Genomic DNA, 19,276 nt, shown 5'->3' on the forward strand with positions numbered 1-19,276 from the left:
CCCCCTGAACTATATTTTGGGGGGAATATAACCTCTCCCTTTTACTATATAAAAGAGGCAAGTTCCAAAAACAAAAACAAAAAAACAGAGCATCTTTTCGGTGGTGAAAGAGGATGAGAAATATAGGGCTAAGAAATCAGGGAAGATCGAGCTCAATTGAAGAAAGATGGAGTTCAAATGGCATGGAAGACCTGAGATGCATTTTTTATGGAAGACAAAGGTTGATACAAACATCATGGACTGATGCAAATCGTGGTAGGAGGTTCCTCAATTGTCCCACTAATGGTTGTAATCAGTTCACCTAGGTAGACCCACCTATGTGCTCACACGCAGTGCAAATCATCCCTAGGCTATTGAAGAATGTTAATAAGCTAGAAGCAAGATTACAGACAAGGAATATGAGAGAGAGAAAACTATGGATATGCTTGCCTGCCTCATGGTGCATCATTTTATCAATGTGGTTTGTAATGTAGTGTAAGAAAGAATGTAATGGGGGAAACTATTATGAATGAATGAATGTAATGGGGGGAAATATTATGAATGAAATGTAATGAGGGAAGTATTTTGAATGAAAATTTCAAATTTTGTGTTAAGGTTTTACTCTTAAAAAAAAACAAAGCATCACAGCATTTGTTTGTTCCTTAAAAAACAATTTGTGTTCACCCTTACAAAAACAGAACACTATCATTTAATATAAAATAATAAAAAATATACAAAACAGTGGCATTGTGTATTAATTTAACTATTTGTTATTCATTCATCAAAAAAACTAATTTGTGGCCTCTTTGAATGGCCCCTTGTCAACCAATGAAAAAAATACCTATCACTGGCATCCATCCATCAAATGGCATTCACTCAATGAATAAAAAACCTATCAGCGATATTCATTCAAAACACACAATTGGAATCCATCCATCTTATGGCAACCAAAACCAACACAAGCTACATTTACATAGAAATGAGGAGTACCATCCATTAAAATAGAGCATCATGCACAAAAGCAACATTCATAAATTTGTCATTCAATTTTTCAAAACACACAATTGTTTGTGACAACCAAAATACTACCTTTACATAGTTAACAAGTTCAGGAAAACCATTCCAAACAAAAAGTCATTACATATAAAAAAAAGCCCCAATGAGAAAGTCATGTAGATGTTTCATTCTTCTATCCAAAAAAAAAAAAAAAAAAAAAAAATTTCAATCTTCTGTGCAATGGATGCATCCTACTTCCAATCTCCAAGTGCTCCATTTTTCTATCCAGTGGATGATGTTTTAAGGCCACTAGCTTTGTACACTAGCTTGCCTCTCCACATCATTTGACCCTCCTTTGGTGTGCTAGTTGAAATCATTGGAGATGGAGTTGACTGACTTTCTTGTACCACTCTCCTTTTAACTGGTAATAAGATTGAATTATCCACAATTAAACACAATCAAATATAGGACAGTTAAGTTACTATTTTTTTTATAAAAAAAAAAAAGAAATAACATTGATAGCTGGTTTCTTCTGTCTCATGTGTCTCTTGACCTCAGGTGCTTCTACAGTTAATTGACTTTGAGTTTGGCTTGGTTTAGTTTGGCTCCCCAGAGGTTGGCTTGGTTTAGTTTGGCTCCCCTCAGGTTGGCTTTCTTGCATGAAGTAGAATTTGCCATTGACCTTGCAACTTCTCCTGTTGTGTCACACCTTCCCACAATTATTACAAGTGATTTTAATGCCCTGCCTTCCTAGCTTTGTGCCTTGAATTGGTGCCTCACTCTCCTTTCTTTTATTTTGTTTAGGCCTCCCAGCTCTTTTCTTCACATTAGGTGGCAGCACCTTTGCATACTCAGTTCTTAGCCACATTTCTCTACCATTAATAGGACTCAACATATTGTCATAGATCTTCAGATAAGTCTCCATCTTTTAGTATTGATGAACATATTTTTCTGGTTCTTGAACTAATAAATTTGTAGTAGCCACAACATGGGCACATCGAATGCCTGATAAATCCCACTTCCTACAGCCACAAATCCAAGCTTGCAAGTCTAGCTTGTATTACTCACCATATGGCCCTACAACCTCAAATTGCTCATTGCCATTCCATCTAGGAATCCATCCAGCTGCATCCACTTTCATTTTCTCCAAATGATTTTGAATCTTAGGACATATAGGACCATTGTGTCTTTGCATTGCATCTCTTCTTTTTTGAACTATTTCCTTCAACAACAACCTTGTAACGACCCCAAAATGAGTATAAGAAATTATCTTTATTTAATTATGGTTTAATGTGCTTTAATTTACCTATACCTGTTTGAATTGAGGAATTATCTGTTGAGTTATGACCTTGAAACTAAAATTGCCGACCCTTATGGGTTTAGAAATCAAAATTGAGTACATGGATATGCTATTGGGAATTTTTAGAGCTATTTGGGAAAGTTAATTGGGAATTTATTTCGTCTGATTCATTAAGGTGCGTTTGGGTGGTTGACTTTGCACTGCAAATTAAAGGCCTTGGAGGCTTTAGAAACCAGAACAGAGTACATGGTTATGATCAATATAATTTTTAGAGTCATCTGGGAAGTTTAATTGAAATTTGGTTTCGTGCGATTCGTAAGGGTGCATTTGGCTCCCTAATTGTGATAAGCTTACGTATATATATATATATATATAAGTATATGAGCCTTGCTTAACTCAACAAAATGAAAAGAAAAGAGATGAGAGACAAAAATGTGAAGAGAAAAGAGAGAGAAGAAGAGAAGAGCAACTAGGGCTTAGAGATTGAGGATTTTTGCTAGGAGATTTAAAGAATAGGGAACAAGGTATGTGAAACCTAACTATGATACCCTAAATCTCACTCTAATTGTTTGGTATCAACTTGAGAATGATGTTCTCCACTTATCTAACTTGGGGTTTTGAACCACTCACTTTGGTTGGTAAATACGTATGGAAAACATCAAGATCCATTGTTTTGATCTAGTTAAGAGATGATTCTTGTGTTAACCTAAGAAAATCTATCCTCTAATCTTTAATCTTTGCATGTATTAAACTTCTATAGACGCACATATATTTGTATCTATTTTGTTAACCATGGGAGGATGAAAAGGAATGTGATTAACAAGTTGTATAAGTTACTTTGGTAAATTAAGACCTATTTATGTATAAATTCATGCGTATCACGTTCACATAATATGATATTGGAGAGATATTGCTCATATTTGCCTTAGAAATGTCTTTGGAAAGTTGGCTTTTTGGTGATGTTCGAACTGCAGAAAACAGGGCAAACGACCACACGTGCGGGGCCCATGGCCACACGCGTGGGAGGCATAACCACACGTGCGGGGTTCACAGCCGCACGTGGAGAAGACAGGGGAGAGGAATGGAATCACACTACTAAAAAGGCACGTGCGGCGCACCTGCCCGCAAGTGTGGCAGGGACTTCCGCGCGTATGGCCAAAGTTAAGAAATTCTACAACCTCCTTTTGTTCTGTTTGACCCTCTGAAACTGTTAATGTGTCTATTTAATCCCTTTAAAATGCTTAAAAATGAATAGAAAGTAAACGAATTGAACAAGTGAGTAAAGAAACTAAAGAGATAATAAACAAATAGAAGAATGCGTTATTTACCCGTTGTATACATGTGCTATGTGTAGGTCACCGACGGAAGGAGACCACTGCTCGCCTAGACCACTGTGAGTAATAATAATGTAATGCTATGTTTATTCTTGTATTTCTGCTTATGAATTATTAATTCATATATCTTGATTTCACTTGGTATGTTGGAATCATTATGCTACGGGTTACATATTAGGATTGTGATTGGCATGTTTGGGATGAGTAATGCCAGGATTCATGTATTTTTCCTGGATACGAATTGTGTTTATTACAATGGTATACGTTATGTGAATTATATTTTGATGGAAATGATTAAACAATGGCATTGACATGGACCTAAGGTCGTTTTGTTCTATTAATAATGATAAGCCTAAAACCGTTATGATTTATGATTCGTGGCTCTAAGGTCGAGGGAGATAGAGACATGTCGATGTTCTATTTACCCTATAATGATATGAATTGTTTATAACTCATGGCCGAAAGCCAAGGGAGGTGGAGACATGTCGATGTTCTATTTACCCTCTAATGTTTCAAACAGCTATTGATGTGTTGGGCCCGAAGCCGTTTTGATATATGATTGGGCCTGAGGCTGTTTTGATATATGATTGGGCTCGAGGCCATTTTGATATATGATTGGGCCTGAGGCTGTTTTGATATATAATTGGGCCCGAGGCCGTTCTGATATGTGATTGGGCCCAAGGCCGTTTTGTTATATGGTGGGCCTGAGGCCGTTTGGTAAATATAATCATGAATAATGTTGTGAAGGATGTAAGTGAGGAAGAGTATGGTGTTATGCTACTTTTGAATCTAGATTATTTACCTGATTCATTTCACTTTATTATTACTCATTGAGCTTCGCTTACTCCGTATTTTATCTGTATGCAGGTGATCAATCTGGAGACCATCCTTGGGTCAGTCTCAGGAATTCTTTTGTGAACCTGTTAAGTCAAGCCATCAAGTGCACCTCTGTGTTGAGGTTTTAATCCTGTATTGTTAGAATTTTGTATTTACCCAAGTTTTATGTATATGAGTGTGAGATACATATATAAGTATATGTATATTAGTGTGTTTACATTGTTTTAATTATTTTAGTTATCATGTATGCACAAGCTCAATGGACATTACCATCTGATTGGCTTCCGCTTTAGGCCCCGATGTCATTTAAATATTTTAAAAATTTTGTCTTTGAGGCCTAGGTACAGGCCGGTCATGGCCTAAACTTTTAGGGGCAGGTTCGGGTCATGACAAACCTAATCTTCTCTAACATTGTAACCACAGGTTTACTCCTAGCTTCCAAGATGCTTGAATTGAAGCACTCACATAGATTGTTTAGCAAAAGGTCACACTTTGGAAAAGTGTTGAAGTGGCTCCTACTCCAATGAATTGGTGGTCTTTCAACTAACCAATTATATGCCTTACAATCAACTTCTTTAATCTCTGCCATCACTTTGGTAAATGAAGGAATAGTTGTTACCCTTGCAGTCTTCCACAACAGATCTTTTAGAACCAACCCCTTGTGTTCACCCTTAAAATTGTTGTACAAATGCCTCACACAAAACCTGTGTGAAGCATTTGGGAATAACTTTGCCACTGCATCAATCAAACCCTTTTGTTTATCACTCATGAAGGTATAACAATGAGAGTTTACAATATTCAGATCATGTTCTAACAACTCTAGAAACCACAACCATGTTTTCTTCTTCTTTTTCTCAACAATTACATAGGCAAATGGAAATATGCAATTTTTTGCATCTATCCCACCAGCAGTCAAGAGAATACCACCATGTGACCCTTTCAAATGGCATCCATCAACTCCTATAACTAGCTTGTAAACATTCATAAAAGCTTTCTTCAATGGACCCCAACAGAAATACAACCTTTTAAACTTTGACTCTATGTCGATCCCATCACTAACCCTTGGATTAGTCCATTCATTAACCTTTGGAATCTGTTTCACCTTTATGCAGATTGTTGTCTTAGGAATGGTATTCCTAATCTCCTTAATGTAACTCCATAACATTGCAAACTGCTCAGCTGCAGTACCCTCTACTTGTGTCAGCACCTTGTTTCTTGCCCTTCTCTCTTTTTGTAAGTCAACCTTCACATTGTGCTCACTTGAAATAGTGTCTGACAATAACTGAATTGGCCATGTAGGATTTAACCTAATTCTTTCAAAGTACCTCTTGACAATCCATTTGGAACTCACATATGCCACATCAAAAGACCTATTACAAGTGTGATCATCAAGTGTTTTGATCCTATACAACCCATCATGTTTTACATATGAAGCATAACAAACCCAAGGACAACCAACTTTACACTTTGCCCTCACCTTTTGTTTGTCATTCTTGGTAAATGTTATATGTTTTCTCCACTTAATTGCATACTCATTCACAGCATCCCTAAACATATCATGACTCTTGAACTCCATACCAAGTTTGAATTGAGGGTTGTGCATATCAGAGTCAACATTAAAAACAAGGTATTGCCTCCTATGAGAAGTACCTCCTTCATCAGATGAGCTGTCAATACTTCTTAGCTCATCAGAGGAGCTTCCAAGGCTTTGTAGGTCATCAACTGCCTCAGTCATTGCATTCTTACTACTTTCTATAATAGCAAACTCTAGATCTTTGTCAACATTAGCCTCATACAATGCACATCATCAGAAAATCCATAGTCACTATCATCATATTTCTCAGACTCATCAAATGAGAAAGAGTCTGAGGGATTAGGATCATAGTCAGCACTATCTTCCTCTTCTGCTACTTGTATGTCTACAAGTACTCCCTTTCTCTGAATTCTTTTTGCACTTAACCGTACTTGATTAACTTGGGCATCTATAACACCATCTATTCCTAAACAACATACATAAACCTCTACTACTCTGTTTCCATCCACAAGTGTCTCCATCCTCATTACATCTTGATCAATGTTAATTAACTCTAACCCAACACAATAATTAACCTTATAGTAATAGATGTCACATCCAGTGCAACCTACTTCCTTGGCCATATTGTCCAACTCCACAAGTGATATCTCATCAGAATTACAAAAGTCAAAATAGTTGATAAATCCACCACTATAAACCCTCTAAGGATTATAACTAACCAAACCCCTATGATGCATTTTGATTGTGAAATAACAAGATCCTTTCTTCTCATTTTTAAATGAAAAAATATGCTATTATCGACTAATTATACTAATAAATAAATAAAAATAGTATTAAACTACTATTACCATAAGACAGTTCCAATTGAAGAAATCCATGTATGAATACATTTATAAAAAAAAAAAAAAAAAAAAAAAAACTATGTTGTCTATAATCTTGGTAAATTGATTTTTAATAAGGATTACATAATACATGAGTTTCTTTTAATGACTGATTAAACTAAAGCTAATCAAGTATTACACTATTCAAGTAAAACAATTACGATTAAACAAATCCTTTTGAAAGAAAAACAGACAAAGATGTATTCTAAAAAATGCCAAATCAAAATAGTATTATATCATAAATTGATTTTTCATAATCATTAGCTTCAAAATTAAACAAATATTAAAAGTAAATACCATAAACAATTAGTCGATTACTTTGCTTTCGAACCTAACCTATGATTCAATGTTAGTTTGTGCCCTTCGCTCAATGATGAACTTTGATTTTGATTTCGATTTCGAATAAGGAATTTCAAAACCCTAAAACTGATTTTGATCCCAATGAAGCCGTAGTTGAACTGTCTATCACACCACCTTATTTTGTAAGGAAACCTTCTTATATTTGCCCCAAAAGATAGTTCAGGGGGATAGCTCATCACATTCCGTCCAATTGTGGACAGAAGGTGACGGTAGGGGTCTAATTGATCAATTTGTGGAAAGTTCAAGTACTAAATTGAAATAAATCAAAGTATGGGGCTCAACGTGAAAAACGCATAATAGTTTAGGGAGGAAAATGATATTTCCTCTAATTTTTATTTATTTTTATTTTATTTTTTTTGGGAAGATTGTCCAAATGTGCAATTGGCCACTTGAATGCAATTGGGAAAAATCGATGTAACCATAATTTTTATTGAAAAAGTTATTCTAAAAGTGAGATATATAGTATAAATTTAAAATTAATGTGATGTGAGCTATAAACAGAATAAATATGATCTATAAATGCACCTTTATGAATATATAATATTGTTCGTACAAATTTTAAGGTTTAATTGCACTTTAGAATAATTTTTAAAAACAATTTGTTTCATTTAATCTTTTAAGGGGTCAATTGTATTTTATTTTTATTTTTTTTATAGATGGGGTTCAATTCTTTTTAGGGATATTTACCAATAAATCTCATCTCACAAATAAGTACTCCAATTAGTTCCAAGTTTTTTCTATTGATCTGTTAAGTCCTATTAGTGGAGAGTTTCTTTCCGTGTTGTTCAATTTTTGATTTTGGTAGTGTTTTGGTGGACAGCTATATCCTTTTATTAATGTGACAGGTGTGATGTGATATTACAATGTGGCAAGTATTAATGTGCCACTCCAAAAAAATTGAAAACTCCTTAGTGTACTTTTCCTAAATGTGACAATGTTGTGGATATGATATGACACTCCAAAACTTTTACTCCAAAAAAATAAAAACTCCTTAGTGTACTTTTTCCAAATGTGACAACATGGTCAGTCCTCAAACTGGACTATTAAGGTATCATTTCTCTTAATCTTCATGCTATTCAATTAAGCCATTTTATTACTTTCAATAAATTCACGAGCACAATCACTTATCAAAACTCACTTAAGAACCGTGCACTATGCATTGTGAATCTTGGCATATGTATTTGTGTTTGGATATTGAGCTTCTTGACTACACTTGTGGACCTTGAAATGTATCAAGCAATCAAGCAGACCAAATAGATAAATTAAGGAATCTCTACTGTTAATTGATTAGTTGAAATATCTTTGCAGGAAGTTGTTGAATCTGTTAAACAGGACTGTGGAAGAATTGACATCCTTGTGCACTCGCTTGCCAATGGACCAAAGTTAAAGTATTTGTAATTTTTTTGTCATTTTTTAAAGTTATCTCTCACTTCCTTGTTTCCTTTAGGTGATGCTGTTTTACCCTCTCCATGGTATTAAAATGATGCCAAACCTAAAGAGAAAACAAGAAGATGTCAACTTTATTGATTTTACTGAATGAATCTATTAGACTGAGGGGATAGTATCTATACAAGATTAATACACTTAACCTAACCATAACTGTCTAACTAAACTATAGTAAATCTCTAACAAACTAATGACTAACCTTGGTAATTCACACGTGACCGCTGAAGCTGTTGCTCTAACTTTGCCATGCAATGACTGCTGTTGAGGTTGCTCCATTGTTGTGGCTACTGCTGCTCTGCTGCAACTCTGTGATTAATGCCTTTCATTCCCCCTCAAAGTCATAGGACTGGGAAAAACTAAGAGTTTTCTTTGAAGGTACTGAAACCAAGCTGCAGACACCCCATTTTTTATGGCCCTTTAAGACTTCGATGTTCTTGCAGGTACACTCGATGGCGATTCTGATTGCTCACTGAACATTTGAAGTCCGCAGCAGGACACCATAGGTTTGAGTTTTCCAAACCCTGCATCCTTCTTACTTCATCTTTGGACCATGCTTACGTCTTTTCAGCATGAGGATGTTGATGGCCTGCCGGGCATCCTTGAAGGCTGCTAGCCATGGCTTTTAGCTTGCCGGCCATCAATGAAGCCTTGTTGGCCATCAGTGTTTCCAGCAGATATTTTATGCCAACTGTATGCACAGGTTCATGCATCTTCTAACACGTGTGTGGCTAGATCTTTGTGAAGGGAATTTGCATCTTCTATATATATGACCCCTCTCTTGCATGTGGAAGGGAGGGGGGGGGGTAGAAAAATTTGGAGACAAAAATTCTCTCTCTCTCTCTAGAATTCTCTCACTCTCTCTTGTTATTTTGTGCCTTAAAGTCTAGTTTCTCTACACTTTTGCACATGAACCCTTGATCAAATTTGACCACCTTGGAGCTGAGGTATCTTGGGGTTTTGTTTGAGTTCTAGAAGAGGATTTTGGCTTGATTTGGCTTGTTTTGTTGCTCAAATTGTATCTTGTCTTCAAGAGGTAGAACACTTGTATTTTACTCTTGTTCTAAATACTTGTTTTACCATCTTTACATACTGTTTTTGAGCTGGTTTTGACCTCTAAAAATCTCTATTTTTGTGGTTTAAAAATAGTGGTTTAAGGCCCCTTTTGAGTTAGGGGTGGTTCACCCTTTTGTTACCTGATTCTCTTAAGCTTTTGTGCCTTTTTTTTCAAAGCTTTTAAATCAACTTTTTTTGGCCTTTTAACCACTAAATTTTAGAAGTTTTTCAGTTGTAAAAACCATGTTTTGAAGTCCAAAATTGGAGAGGTTAGCCTCCCCTCCTTGTGTCTTGTTTGCATGCCTAGATAGCTTCATATGTTAGCATGTTTTCCTAGCAATTTGTAGCTTAAGTCCAACTTGTTTTGCCCTCTGTTTTGACCTGCTTTAGCTCTGTTTTAAGCTGTTGGGGTCATTTGAGCTTTGTTTTGTATAGTTGTGGTGCAATTTCCTTCACTAACTTAGTGTTTTGAAGCTTTGGTCATGAGTTGCTTGAGTTGGTTGCATGTAGTGGTGTCATTTTGCATGTGATTTCACCATATATAGCTTTGTCATATCCTCATTTGTTTCACTCTTTCAATTGCTTTTGAGGGTTGTTTCAAGTTTGGGATTCTTTAAGCTTGAGATTGAGTTTATGCTTAATGGTTTAATCCTCTTTGAGGGCTCATTATCAACGACATGAACTCTCTTTTGCCTTACATCATCCCTTGGTTGACACTTGTTTCTCTTTAGAGGACTCTCACCAATGGACTAAACCAATTAAAGAATGAGTTGGTAATTTAAAATGAGTAAACAAAGGTGATAAGTAAAACTTGAGAAAGATAAGCATGTTGTGTTACATTGCATGTGTTCAATCGGACGTTATATTGAACACAAGGAAGATTGGAGCATTTCACACTCAAAGTGATGAAATGAGCCAATCTCTTTGGTCTCCATATCCCTTAATCACACACGATAGGGTGATGGTCTTGAGTCTTGTTTTTTTGCATACAATGAAGTTATATTCCTTGGTTCTTTGGCCATCATGCATTGAAAATGTTTGGTTGGTGGTTTTGGAGCCAAGAGTAACCACTCCTTGGAGATGTTTTGATGATAAGGAGTGGTGCATAATACATACAACCAGTGAAACTACTTCTTTCATGCTCTGTGTTGTGCTCTGTTGTAATAAAATGAGGTTGTTCATCAGTGGCTGACAAGCCATACATTGATGGCCGGCAGCCTTTCACTGATGGCCAACAATTCCCTTTTGCAGCAGGCACATGGCCGGCAGCCTCCATTAGTGGCCGGCCAGCCACTGATGTACTCTCAGAACAGTGCCCTTCTAGCATACCAGAATTCAACTATGCAAACAGAGGAAGTCAACAGCAAAGTAGTGACATTCTAGATGGAAAACAAGCGCGCGCATGTGCATTTGATGCGTCTCAAGTTTAATTAATTAGAACAGTGTGCCTATTGTTATTTTTGAGCTGGTTTTGTACCTAATTAATTTAGTTTTAATTAATTAGCACAATATGTTGCTGATTAGCTTAGATTAGTTAATTGATTGTTGTAATAATTAAGTAGCTTAGCTTAACTATTTCTTTATTTTGTTTTGCATTAATTAGCTTAGCTTAGATTAGCTAAATTATTCATTCGAACCCTCATTCGCAAGGGCATAATGTTATAATAAGTGTACGTGCGTATGGGTATGTTTTACAACCCCACGTTTTTCTCCCTATTATTTAATCGCTTTTGATGGTTAGATTAGGGACATTTTCAATTAGCATGCCTTATGCTTGCATGTTTGCATCCATTCATTTGTCTTGCATGCACCGGGGCTCAGCACATCATTCAAACTGCATTGTTATTTCAATGCTTCTTTGAATACGTGTTTCAAAGCATGCTGTCAAGGTGTTGCAAATACCATGATTAAGTAGCTGAGCCTATTTAGTTACATTATTGCATGTGTTGCATTAGGCATCTTGTATAGTTAGGATCATGCATCTTTCTAACTGGTTTCTGTTTTGGATCGAAGTACTCGGTAAGTTTTTTACTTTAGCATACTTGTATGAGTGTGATTGCCATATCGCCAGGTTTCACATGCTTGCCATGAGGCTATATGCTTAAATGCTAAACTGTATGAATGCCTGTGGATGAAGGCTTGTTGTTTGAATTGGAACGATTCAACGAATACGCATTTTAAGCCCACTATGTTTGGTGGCAAATCTGCATTTTTTTAAGCCCACTTAAGGGTGGTAAATTCAAACCATTTTCGCAAACAAACAAGAAATTGAATTGTTCCAAGCCTTGCGACTAGTCTATACTGGCTTGTGTGCGTCACATAGCAAGGTTACGTTAATAACCAGAACAAGAACACATAATGTTTATAAAAGAACATATAATGATTAGTAGAGGCCGATCCTTTGATCGAGAGAGCGGGGGTGCTCATTTCAAGACATTCTCCTTTCATACACAAGTTCCCGAGCTGAGGCAACTTTGGTGATGACAGACACATGACCTTTAGCACGAGTCAGAGTTTTCTAAATTTTTCAAAAATAAAATATTTAGGTGGCAACTCTATATTTGGCAAAGCAGTCTAACTTTGGCATTATTTGACTTAAAATCGATTTTTCGAAAGGGTTTGCCGAATTTGGACTCTTTGGTGATTATTAGTTTCACATTGCACTTTGTGAGATTAGATTCAGAACCACGGGAGTCCGAACTGTGAGGCCTTCTTTTCAAACCCTTTCCGAAAGGCGGGGCGCGGAAAAAGGCGAGTCTACAGTTTCTAGCAACTCTGCTGGGAACTTAGAGAACTTGACTCGAACTCATGATATGTTATTTTATTTATACTTATGCGTTTCTTTGCATTTGCATCGGTGCGCTTAAGTCATAGTGTTTGCCATCTGCTATTCCTGAACGGTTTGCCGGAGGCTTGCCAAAAGGCTGATCGGTTACTGGTTCTGCTACGATGGGAACATAAGCCTTGGATCTGGACTACCGCTATGCCGTTTGATCCTCCTTTCACTTCCCAGTGTTAGGTGCAAGAGGTTTATTAGGTAGTCTTGCTGAGGTACCTTTTTTTTTACCAATTGACCTAGTTGCATATCGGAAGCCATAGAGACCATTCCAAATTAGGACAGGTTGCTCACCCGAATGCAGGATTTGTTTGAAATCACTTGTTTGCATAGTGAACCCCTAGCTCCTGGAAAAATTAGGACAAGGAAACCCTACCCCACCATAGGGGTGTTTTGATTCTCACTTGCTTGATACGTGCTTTAGAGTGAAACTCTGCAGGAATGTATATATCAGTCGCAAGTCTGGGTATCAGTTTGAGGGTATTAGTTTTGAGGCAAAATTTGGGGCAGAAGTCAGTGTTTGAGTACAGTTATCCAGCTTAAGATTGCGACTGTGTGTTGTTTCTGTCTGAGCCGAGGAGCTGTGTGGTTTCTGATTTTTATTCCTTTTGCTTTATTTTCTTTTTGCAAGGTAGTTTTTCACCATTGCTTCAAATGAGGCAATTACCCCCCAAGCATCCTGGACTCGAGTAAGGGGACAACCAGTGTTTGTGTCGCTACCCCCGGGTACAAGACGGAGGAGAGTCAAGCATAACTCACCAGTTTGACAGTTACCTTCATTCAGCGAAGTCTAGTTTTCTACTTCCACTTCGAAAAGAGAGTACACACCAGCTCTGATAGATCAGCACCCCTTAGTCAAGATGGAAGAAATGCTCCTCCAACTTCAACAAACTATTGAGAATATGGAACAGAATGTTGCCCGCCAAAAGGAAGTCACCACCAGCCAAGCAAAAATTGCAACCTGGCAGACTGAATTGATCGCCAAGCTACAGCAACAACAGCCATAGCAAGCAGCAGCCTCTGCATCCCATCCACCTCCTATAAACATTCCAGTACCCGGAGCTCCTGCTCCCACAACTAATGTCCAAGAAAATGCGAGCATTCCAGTGGATCTAATTCAGCCCCAGACCTCCAAAGCACCGATGTACCAAACGGAGGCCCCCTTTGAGTTTGAGGTTGACCCTACTGCGCTAAAAGTGAGCAAGCTTGAAAAGGTCTTCGAAAGGACACATGGCACCAATTCGATCCCGGATATACAGGACGGCTATACTGATGCAACAGTGACATTGCCAGAAAGGTTTAAGATGTTGCATATAGACCGCTTTGATGGCTCTGGTAATCCCATGGTCCACTTGCTGCCATTTTCAGATATTCTGCGGCCGATGGGCCTGACTAGACAACAGAAGTTATCCCTCTTCGGTCGGACTCTGTCGGGTATCGCGACCATTTGGTATGCCAAACTTGAAGACTCGATGAAGAGGAACTGGAAGGAAATGGATGAGGCCTTCATAGCACAGTACTCCTACAATACTCAAATTGAGGTCACCACTCATGACCTTGAAGTAACTCGCCAAGAGCCGATGGAGGGTTTCTCCGATTTTGTCAGTCGGTGGAGGGGCAAGGCCTCTATGATGACTGTTCGGCCGGCTGAAAAGGACCAAATCAGAATGGTCGTTCGTAACCTGCAACCGAGGTTGTTATAGAAAATGATAGTCATACCTCTGCCTACTTTTGCTGACCTCCATGAAATAGGGTATAGAGGATGCAATGAAGTAGGGTCTGATAGACCACGAGAAAGAGCAGCCGAAGAGATCTTTCACATGCAGTTCTAATGCGACTACGAGTGGTAGTGCAACTGCAAGGCCTTCTGATGTGGGTATGGTCATCACCACACCGAAAATCGCCAACCCATTTGCCGGTACATCTAATACCATCTCACAAACCTCGAAGCACTAACCCCGAGGCTAGAGGGTTTTCACCCCACTTTACATGTCTCTATCCGCAGCCTTGAGAGTCCTGATCAGAAAAGGGCACCTGAAGCAGTTAGAACAATGCCCATTGCCCAATCATCTCCCTCCTACATGCAACCCGGCCAAATACTGCGCTTTCCACCAATAGCATGGTCATGACACCGACCAGTGCTTCAGATTACGTCATGAGATTCAGGATCTCATTGACAACAAAGTGATAGCGCCTCCTGAAAAACCCAATGTCACTACAAATCCTCTCCCACTACATAACCAAGCCCCTCCACCCAGGCAAGTAAACCTTATCCATACACTGGTCGTCCCTTATGACCCCAGTATATACATCACCCCCAGTATATACATCACCCCATCCCACCTACCTAAGCCCGTGTTGTTCATCCTAGAAAGCATAGATTTGTGCATGATGAGCACGTCTATATCCCGAACCAAACCTGTGGTGGTGACTATGGTAGAAGAAGGCAAGATAGCCTTGGAGAAAAGTGGGAATGTCAGTTCAGTGCATGAGGGATCCATGGACTTAGCTGGAGAGGAATATAACCCATGCTACTACATTGTGCCAACCAATCAGGCCAAACCAGAGCTGGAGTTGCCGATAGGAATGGACGTCAGTGTAGTCCAGGAGTATGGACCAAGCCAGGGATTGGATGACTTAGCCAACCTCGGGGAGGACATCAGCAATTTGCAGTTCTATGATGATCAAGATCTGGGAAATGTACAAATTGATTAGTTTGATTTGAATGGGGCAGCAGACAACTCTGGGTGGCTCAGTGGTAAACCTGATGTGGATGAGGGACTTCAACCAAAGCTGGAACAGCCAAAAGCAGGAACTGCTACAATGGCCGGAACGGCCGAGGACAAGGAAAAGTTACCGAAGAGCACCGGTACTAAGAATTTTGCTCAGGAATTGAGTAGTGTTAGTATAGTTGATACAGAGCAAGAGGCCGCACTCAAACGATTCGAATATGAAATGGATGAGAATGATCAAAAGGCTGGAAAAGCCCAAGGCCCTACGGGGAATGATTGTGATGTTGACGTAGGAGTACTTACAATGGAACCAGACAATTGGCTGTCGATTGCCGGAGGAATATGATGGGAAGATGATGATCTGCATCTTGCCCACATTGATGAGGATTGGGGTCAGGACCTGCCAAACGACACTTGGTACTCTGAGGAAATGGATCACATGACTAGGAGCAGGTGGTATTTCAAGCCCCCACACCTGGACCAACCAGAAGCATCTGGAAATGATAAGGAAGCTGAAAACAGAGGGAGAAACTATTAGAAGAAGAAGCTGTACTGAAGCAGCTGAAGAAGATTCAGGTGGACATATCTATCTGGGGGTTGCTCATGGCTTCATGCGTGCACTGGCAAGCTGTATTGTCTGCAATGGATAAGGCCAAGCTATCTATCGACACAACTCCAGAGCAACTGGTGAGACTTGTCTTCCCGGGAGGTGCTACGCCGTCTTTGACCTTTTTTGATAAGGAATTGCCACCTAAGGGCTCTGAGCATAACAAACCACTATACATCTCAGTTGAATACAGAGAGAAGTTGGTGCCAATTGTATTGGTTGACACAGGATCTGCAATCAATGTTTGTCCGTCGTACACGACCTATGCTATTGGCTTGAAGCTAGCAGACTTTGTACCAACGGCCTAGGTGATCCAGGCTTAAGACAACACAAGTAGAAAGGTGATAGGAACAGTTCAGATCAAAACACAGGTCGGGCCGACCCAACAGGACATTAAGTTTCACATCCTGGATGTTCCGACTACCTTCAACTTGTTACTTGGGTGACCTTGGCTGCACCAAGTAAAAGTTGTTTCTGTCACCTTGCATCAGATGCTGAAGTGCCCTCTTGGAAAAGGGGTAGCCATTGTTTTTGGGAATTCTTCCATACATCCTCCGCCGGAGGTCACTACACCAGTACTGGAGATTGTACACAGTGATGAGGATGTTTTCTTGTCTGGTTTTACCTTGGCTGAGGCCTGGATGGTGTAAGATATCTTAGCTATTGATGAGGGGTTGTATGTTGGTGCTCAATCAGTCTACCTCATGAATAAGCTATAGCATATACCCGAGATGGGATTAGAAAAAAGCGGCCGGAAGGGCGTTACCGCACTGGCCGAAGTGCCACATAACCCTCATGCCTTTTGCTTGGGCTACACACCTACCAAAGAGGACTAGGTAAGAAAAGGAAAGGAAATGGCAGGAAGAGCCAAAGCAAAGCAAAGTGGGAAGCATTATGAGCTTGTACATAGACCAATTCAGGGAACTCTGAACGGTTGATTTGTCCAGGAGGGAGAGGACTTCCCATTTTGTGGCTTTCCTGAGCTATGGTTGAACTCTGAGAAGCGGCGTTTGCCCGGCTTTGAGATTTTCTTTGACCTACAGCTGCAAGAGGATGAAGCCACAGAGGAACAGACTGACTTGCCTGTTGAGGCAGAACAGAGTACAAAGGATGAGTCTAATGGCAGTGAACTTGAGATAAGAGCAGTGCTGGCTTGTCTTCTTTCGGATCCTTAGATCAAACCGGAGAGCTCAGGCATTGTTTCCATGATCGGAGATCAATCAAGTGTGGACCTTTCCGGTGGTATTCTGAATGCATCTATCGCACCCTCTCTCACTTGGCAGCTAGAGGAGGGCTTCCTGTCCGGCAGTTCTGAATTAGGTAGTGAGCCGGAGTCTGATTCCACAAAGTCTGTGAAGTCGGAATCAGATTCCAATTCTTCTGAGTCGAAGTTCGGTATTCCTGGGGTTGATAACTCGGATGCCGTTGTTTTGTCCAGGTCGTCTTTTTCCTTTTCTTTTGAGTCGGTTGTAAACGAGGAATTAGATGAGCTGGAAGCTGTAGACTCGACTTTCTTCGCGCCCCCTTTCGAAGAGCTCGAATTGGTCCTACAATTCGGACTCCTATCACTGTTCTGAATCTACTCTCACAAAGTGCAATTTGAAACTGACAAACACCAAAGAGTCCAATCTGGCAAATAATTTTGGAAAATCGATTTTGAATCAAATAATGCCAAAACTAGACTGTTTTGCCAGATTACAGAGTCGCCACCTAAATGTTTTATTTTTAGAAAATTTAAGAAACCCTGACTTGTGCCAAAGGCCACGTGTCCGTCAACATCGAAGTTGCCTCAGCTCGAGAACTTTGGTACGAGAGGGGAAGGTCATGACATGAGCACCCCCGCTCGTCCGATCAAAGATCGGCCTTTACTAAGCATGATATGTTGTTTTTATAAACACACGTGTTCTTATTCCGGTTATTAGCTAATTTTACTATGTGACGCACACACAGGTATAGACTAAATCACAAGAATTGGAACATTTCGACTCATGTTTGTTTTCGAAAATGGTTTGAAAATGCCACCCTCAAGTGGGCTTAAAACATGATGATTTGCCACTTCGCAAAGTGGACTTAAAACATGCATTCGTCAAATTGTTCCAATTCAAGCAACAAAGCCTTCATCCACAGGCATTCATGCAGTTAATCATTTAAGCAAATAGCCTCATGGCAAGCATGCTATCATGACAACACTCACACTCATGCAAGCATGCTAAAGCGTAAAGACTTACAGTATACTCCAAGCCAAAACAAAAGCTAGTTAGAAATATGCACGATCCTAACTATGCAAAATGCCTAATGCAACACATGCAATAATACAACTATATAGGCTCGGCTACTAAGATGGCATATGAATGCAACAATTTGATAACATGTTTTGAAACACGTATTCAAATAATTACAACATTATGCCCTCACGAAGGAGGGTCTGAATAAATAAGCTAAGCTACGCTAAGCTAAGCTAATTATTACAAAACGAAATTAATTAACTATTCTACCTAATTAATTATTACAAACAGAATTGAATAACTAGCTATGGTAAGCTAATTAAAATATTACAAAATGGATTAAACTAATTAATTACAACATATGTATTAATCAGCTACAACTAGCTATTAAAACAATAAAGTGGCCACGCGGGCGAGGGACACATGCATGCTCGGTTGCTTCCTCTCAAAAATCCATCGCCTTGCCACCGGTTGCCTCTGTTTTCACTCGCCTTGATCTCTGAACACTAAACCAATATTCCAGACTGCCTCTGCTCCAAAATAGGAAAACTTTGCACAAAAATGGACTGGTGGCAGATCGGCCACAGAAGGTGGCTGTCGGCCACCTTAATTGGCCGGTCGGCTACTTCATGTGGCCGGCCGGCCACTGCTTTTTCCAGACTCCTACTTTTGTTGTAACAGAGAGCAAAAGAGGCAAAGCAATGTATTTTTCAAAGAATGTGTGTACTGCCACCCTCCTTATCATGTCTCAAGCTCAAAGGAATATGGCACTTGGCTCTCAAACCACTGTAGACACCCCATTTTTAACCGACCTTAAGATTTAGACGTCATCGATTGAGCATTCGGTGATAGTGCATGTTGTGCTCGTTTCGAGTTTTCGGAGTTTCGGCCAAGTGCCTTGCCCCCGGGCCTCTTAACTCTTTGTGCTTCGGCTCGGTTTGCGGACCAGGCCTTGTTTCTCTTCCCTGAGGGAGGGAGAGGTCTTATAGACCATCTCTTTGTGGTCGTAGACCACTTTTTCCGTTTAGAGACTAGTTTTTGGTTTTCGAAGCCTTCGGCCGCGCGCCTTGTCTCGAGACTGCTTAACGTTCTCCGTTTGGCGTGATTTTTGAACCACACCTTGTTTTCTTGGCCTAGAGGGCCACTGTGGTTTGGG

The 19,276-nt window shown here is 39.5% G+C and overlaps 1 protein-coding gene and 1 pseudogene across 1 annotated transcript; one reads left to right on the forward strand and one right to left on the reverse strand.

Annotated features, from left to right (window-relative positions):
- Positions 1 to 2,035: 2,035 nt before the first annotated feature.
- On the reverse strand, positions 2,036 to 6,181 carry LOC114272787 (uncharacterized). Its single transcript, XM_028214494.2, has 2 exons — positions 4,842 to 6,181; positions 2,036 to 2,210 (listed from the first exon to the last, which is right to left on the reverse strand). The coding sequence occupies exons 1-2, from the start codon at positions 6,179 to 6,181 to the stop codon at positions 2,036 to 2,038; spliced, it is 1,515 nt and encodes a 504-aa protein (XP_028070295.2).
- Positions 6,182 to 8,084: 1,903 nt separating this feature from the next.
- Positions 8,085 to 19,276, forward strand: part of LOC114266095 (enoyl-[acyl-carrier-protein] reductase [NADH] 1, chloroplastic-like) — a 74,091-nt pseudogene continuing 62,899 nt past the window's right edge.

Source organism: Camellia sinensis, chromosome 10 (genome assembly GCF_055761805.1).
Source record: "Camellia sinensis isolate YWXY chromosome 10, ASM5576180v1, whole genome shotgun sequence".
Classification (NCBI taxonomy): Eukaryota; Viridiplantae; Streptophyta; class Magnoliopsida; order Ericales; family Theaceae; genus Camellia; species Camellia sinensis.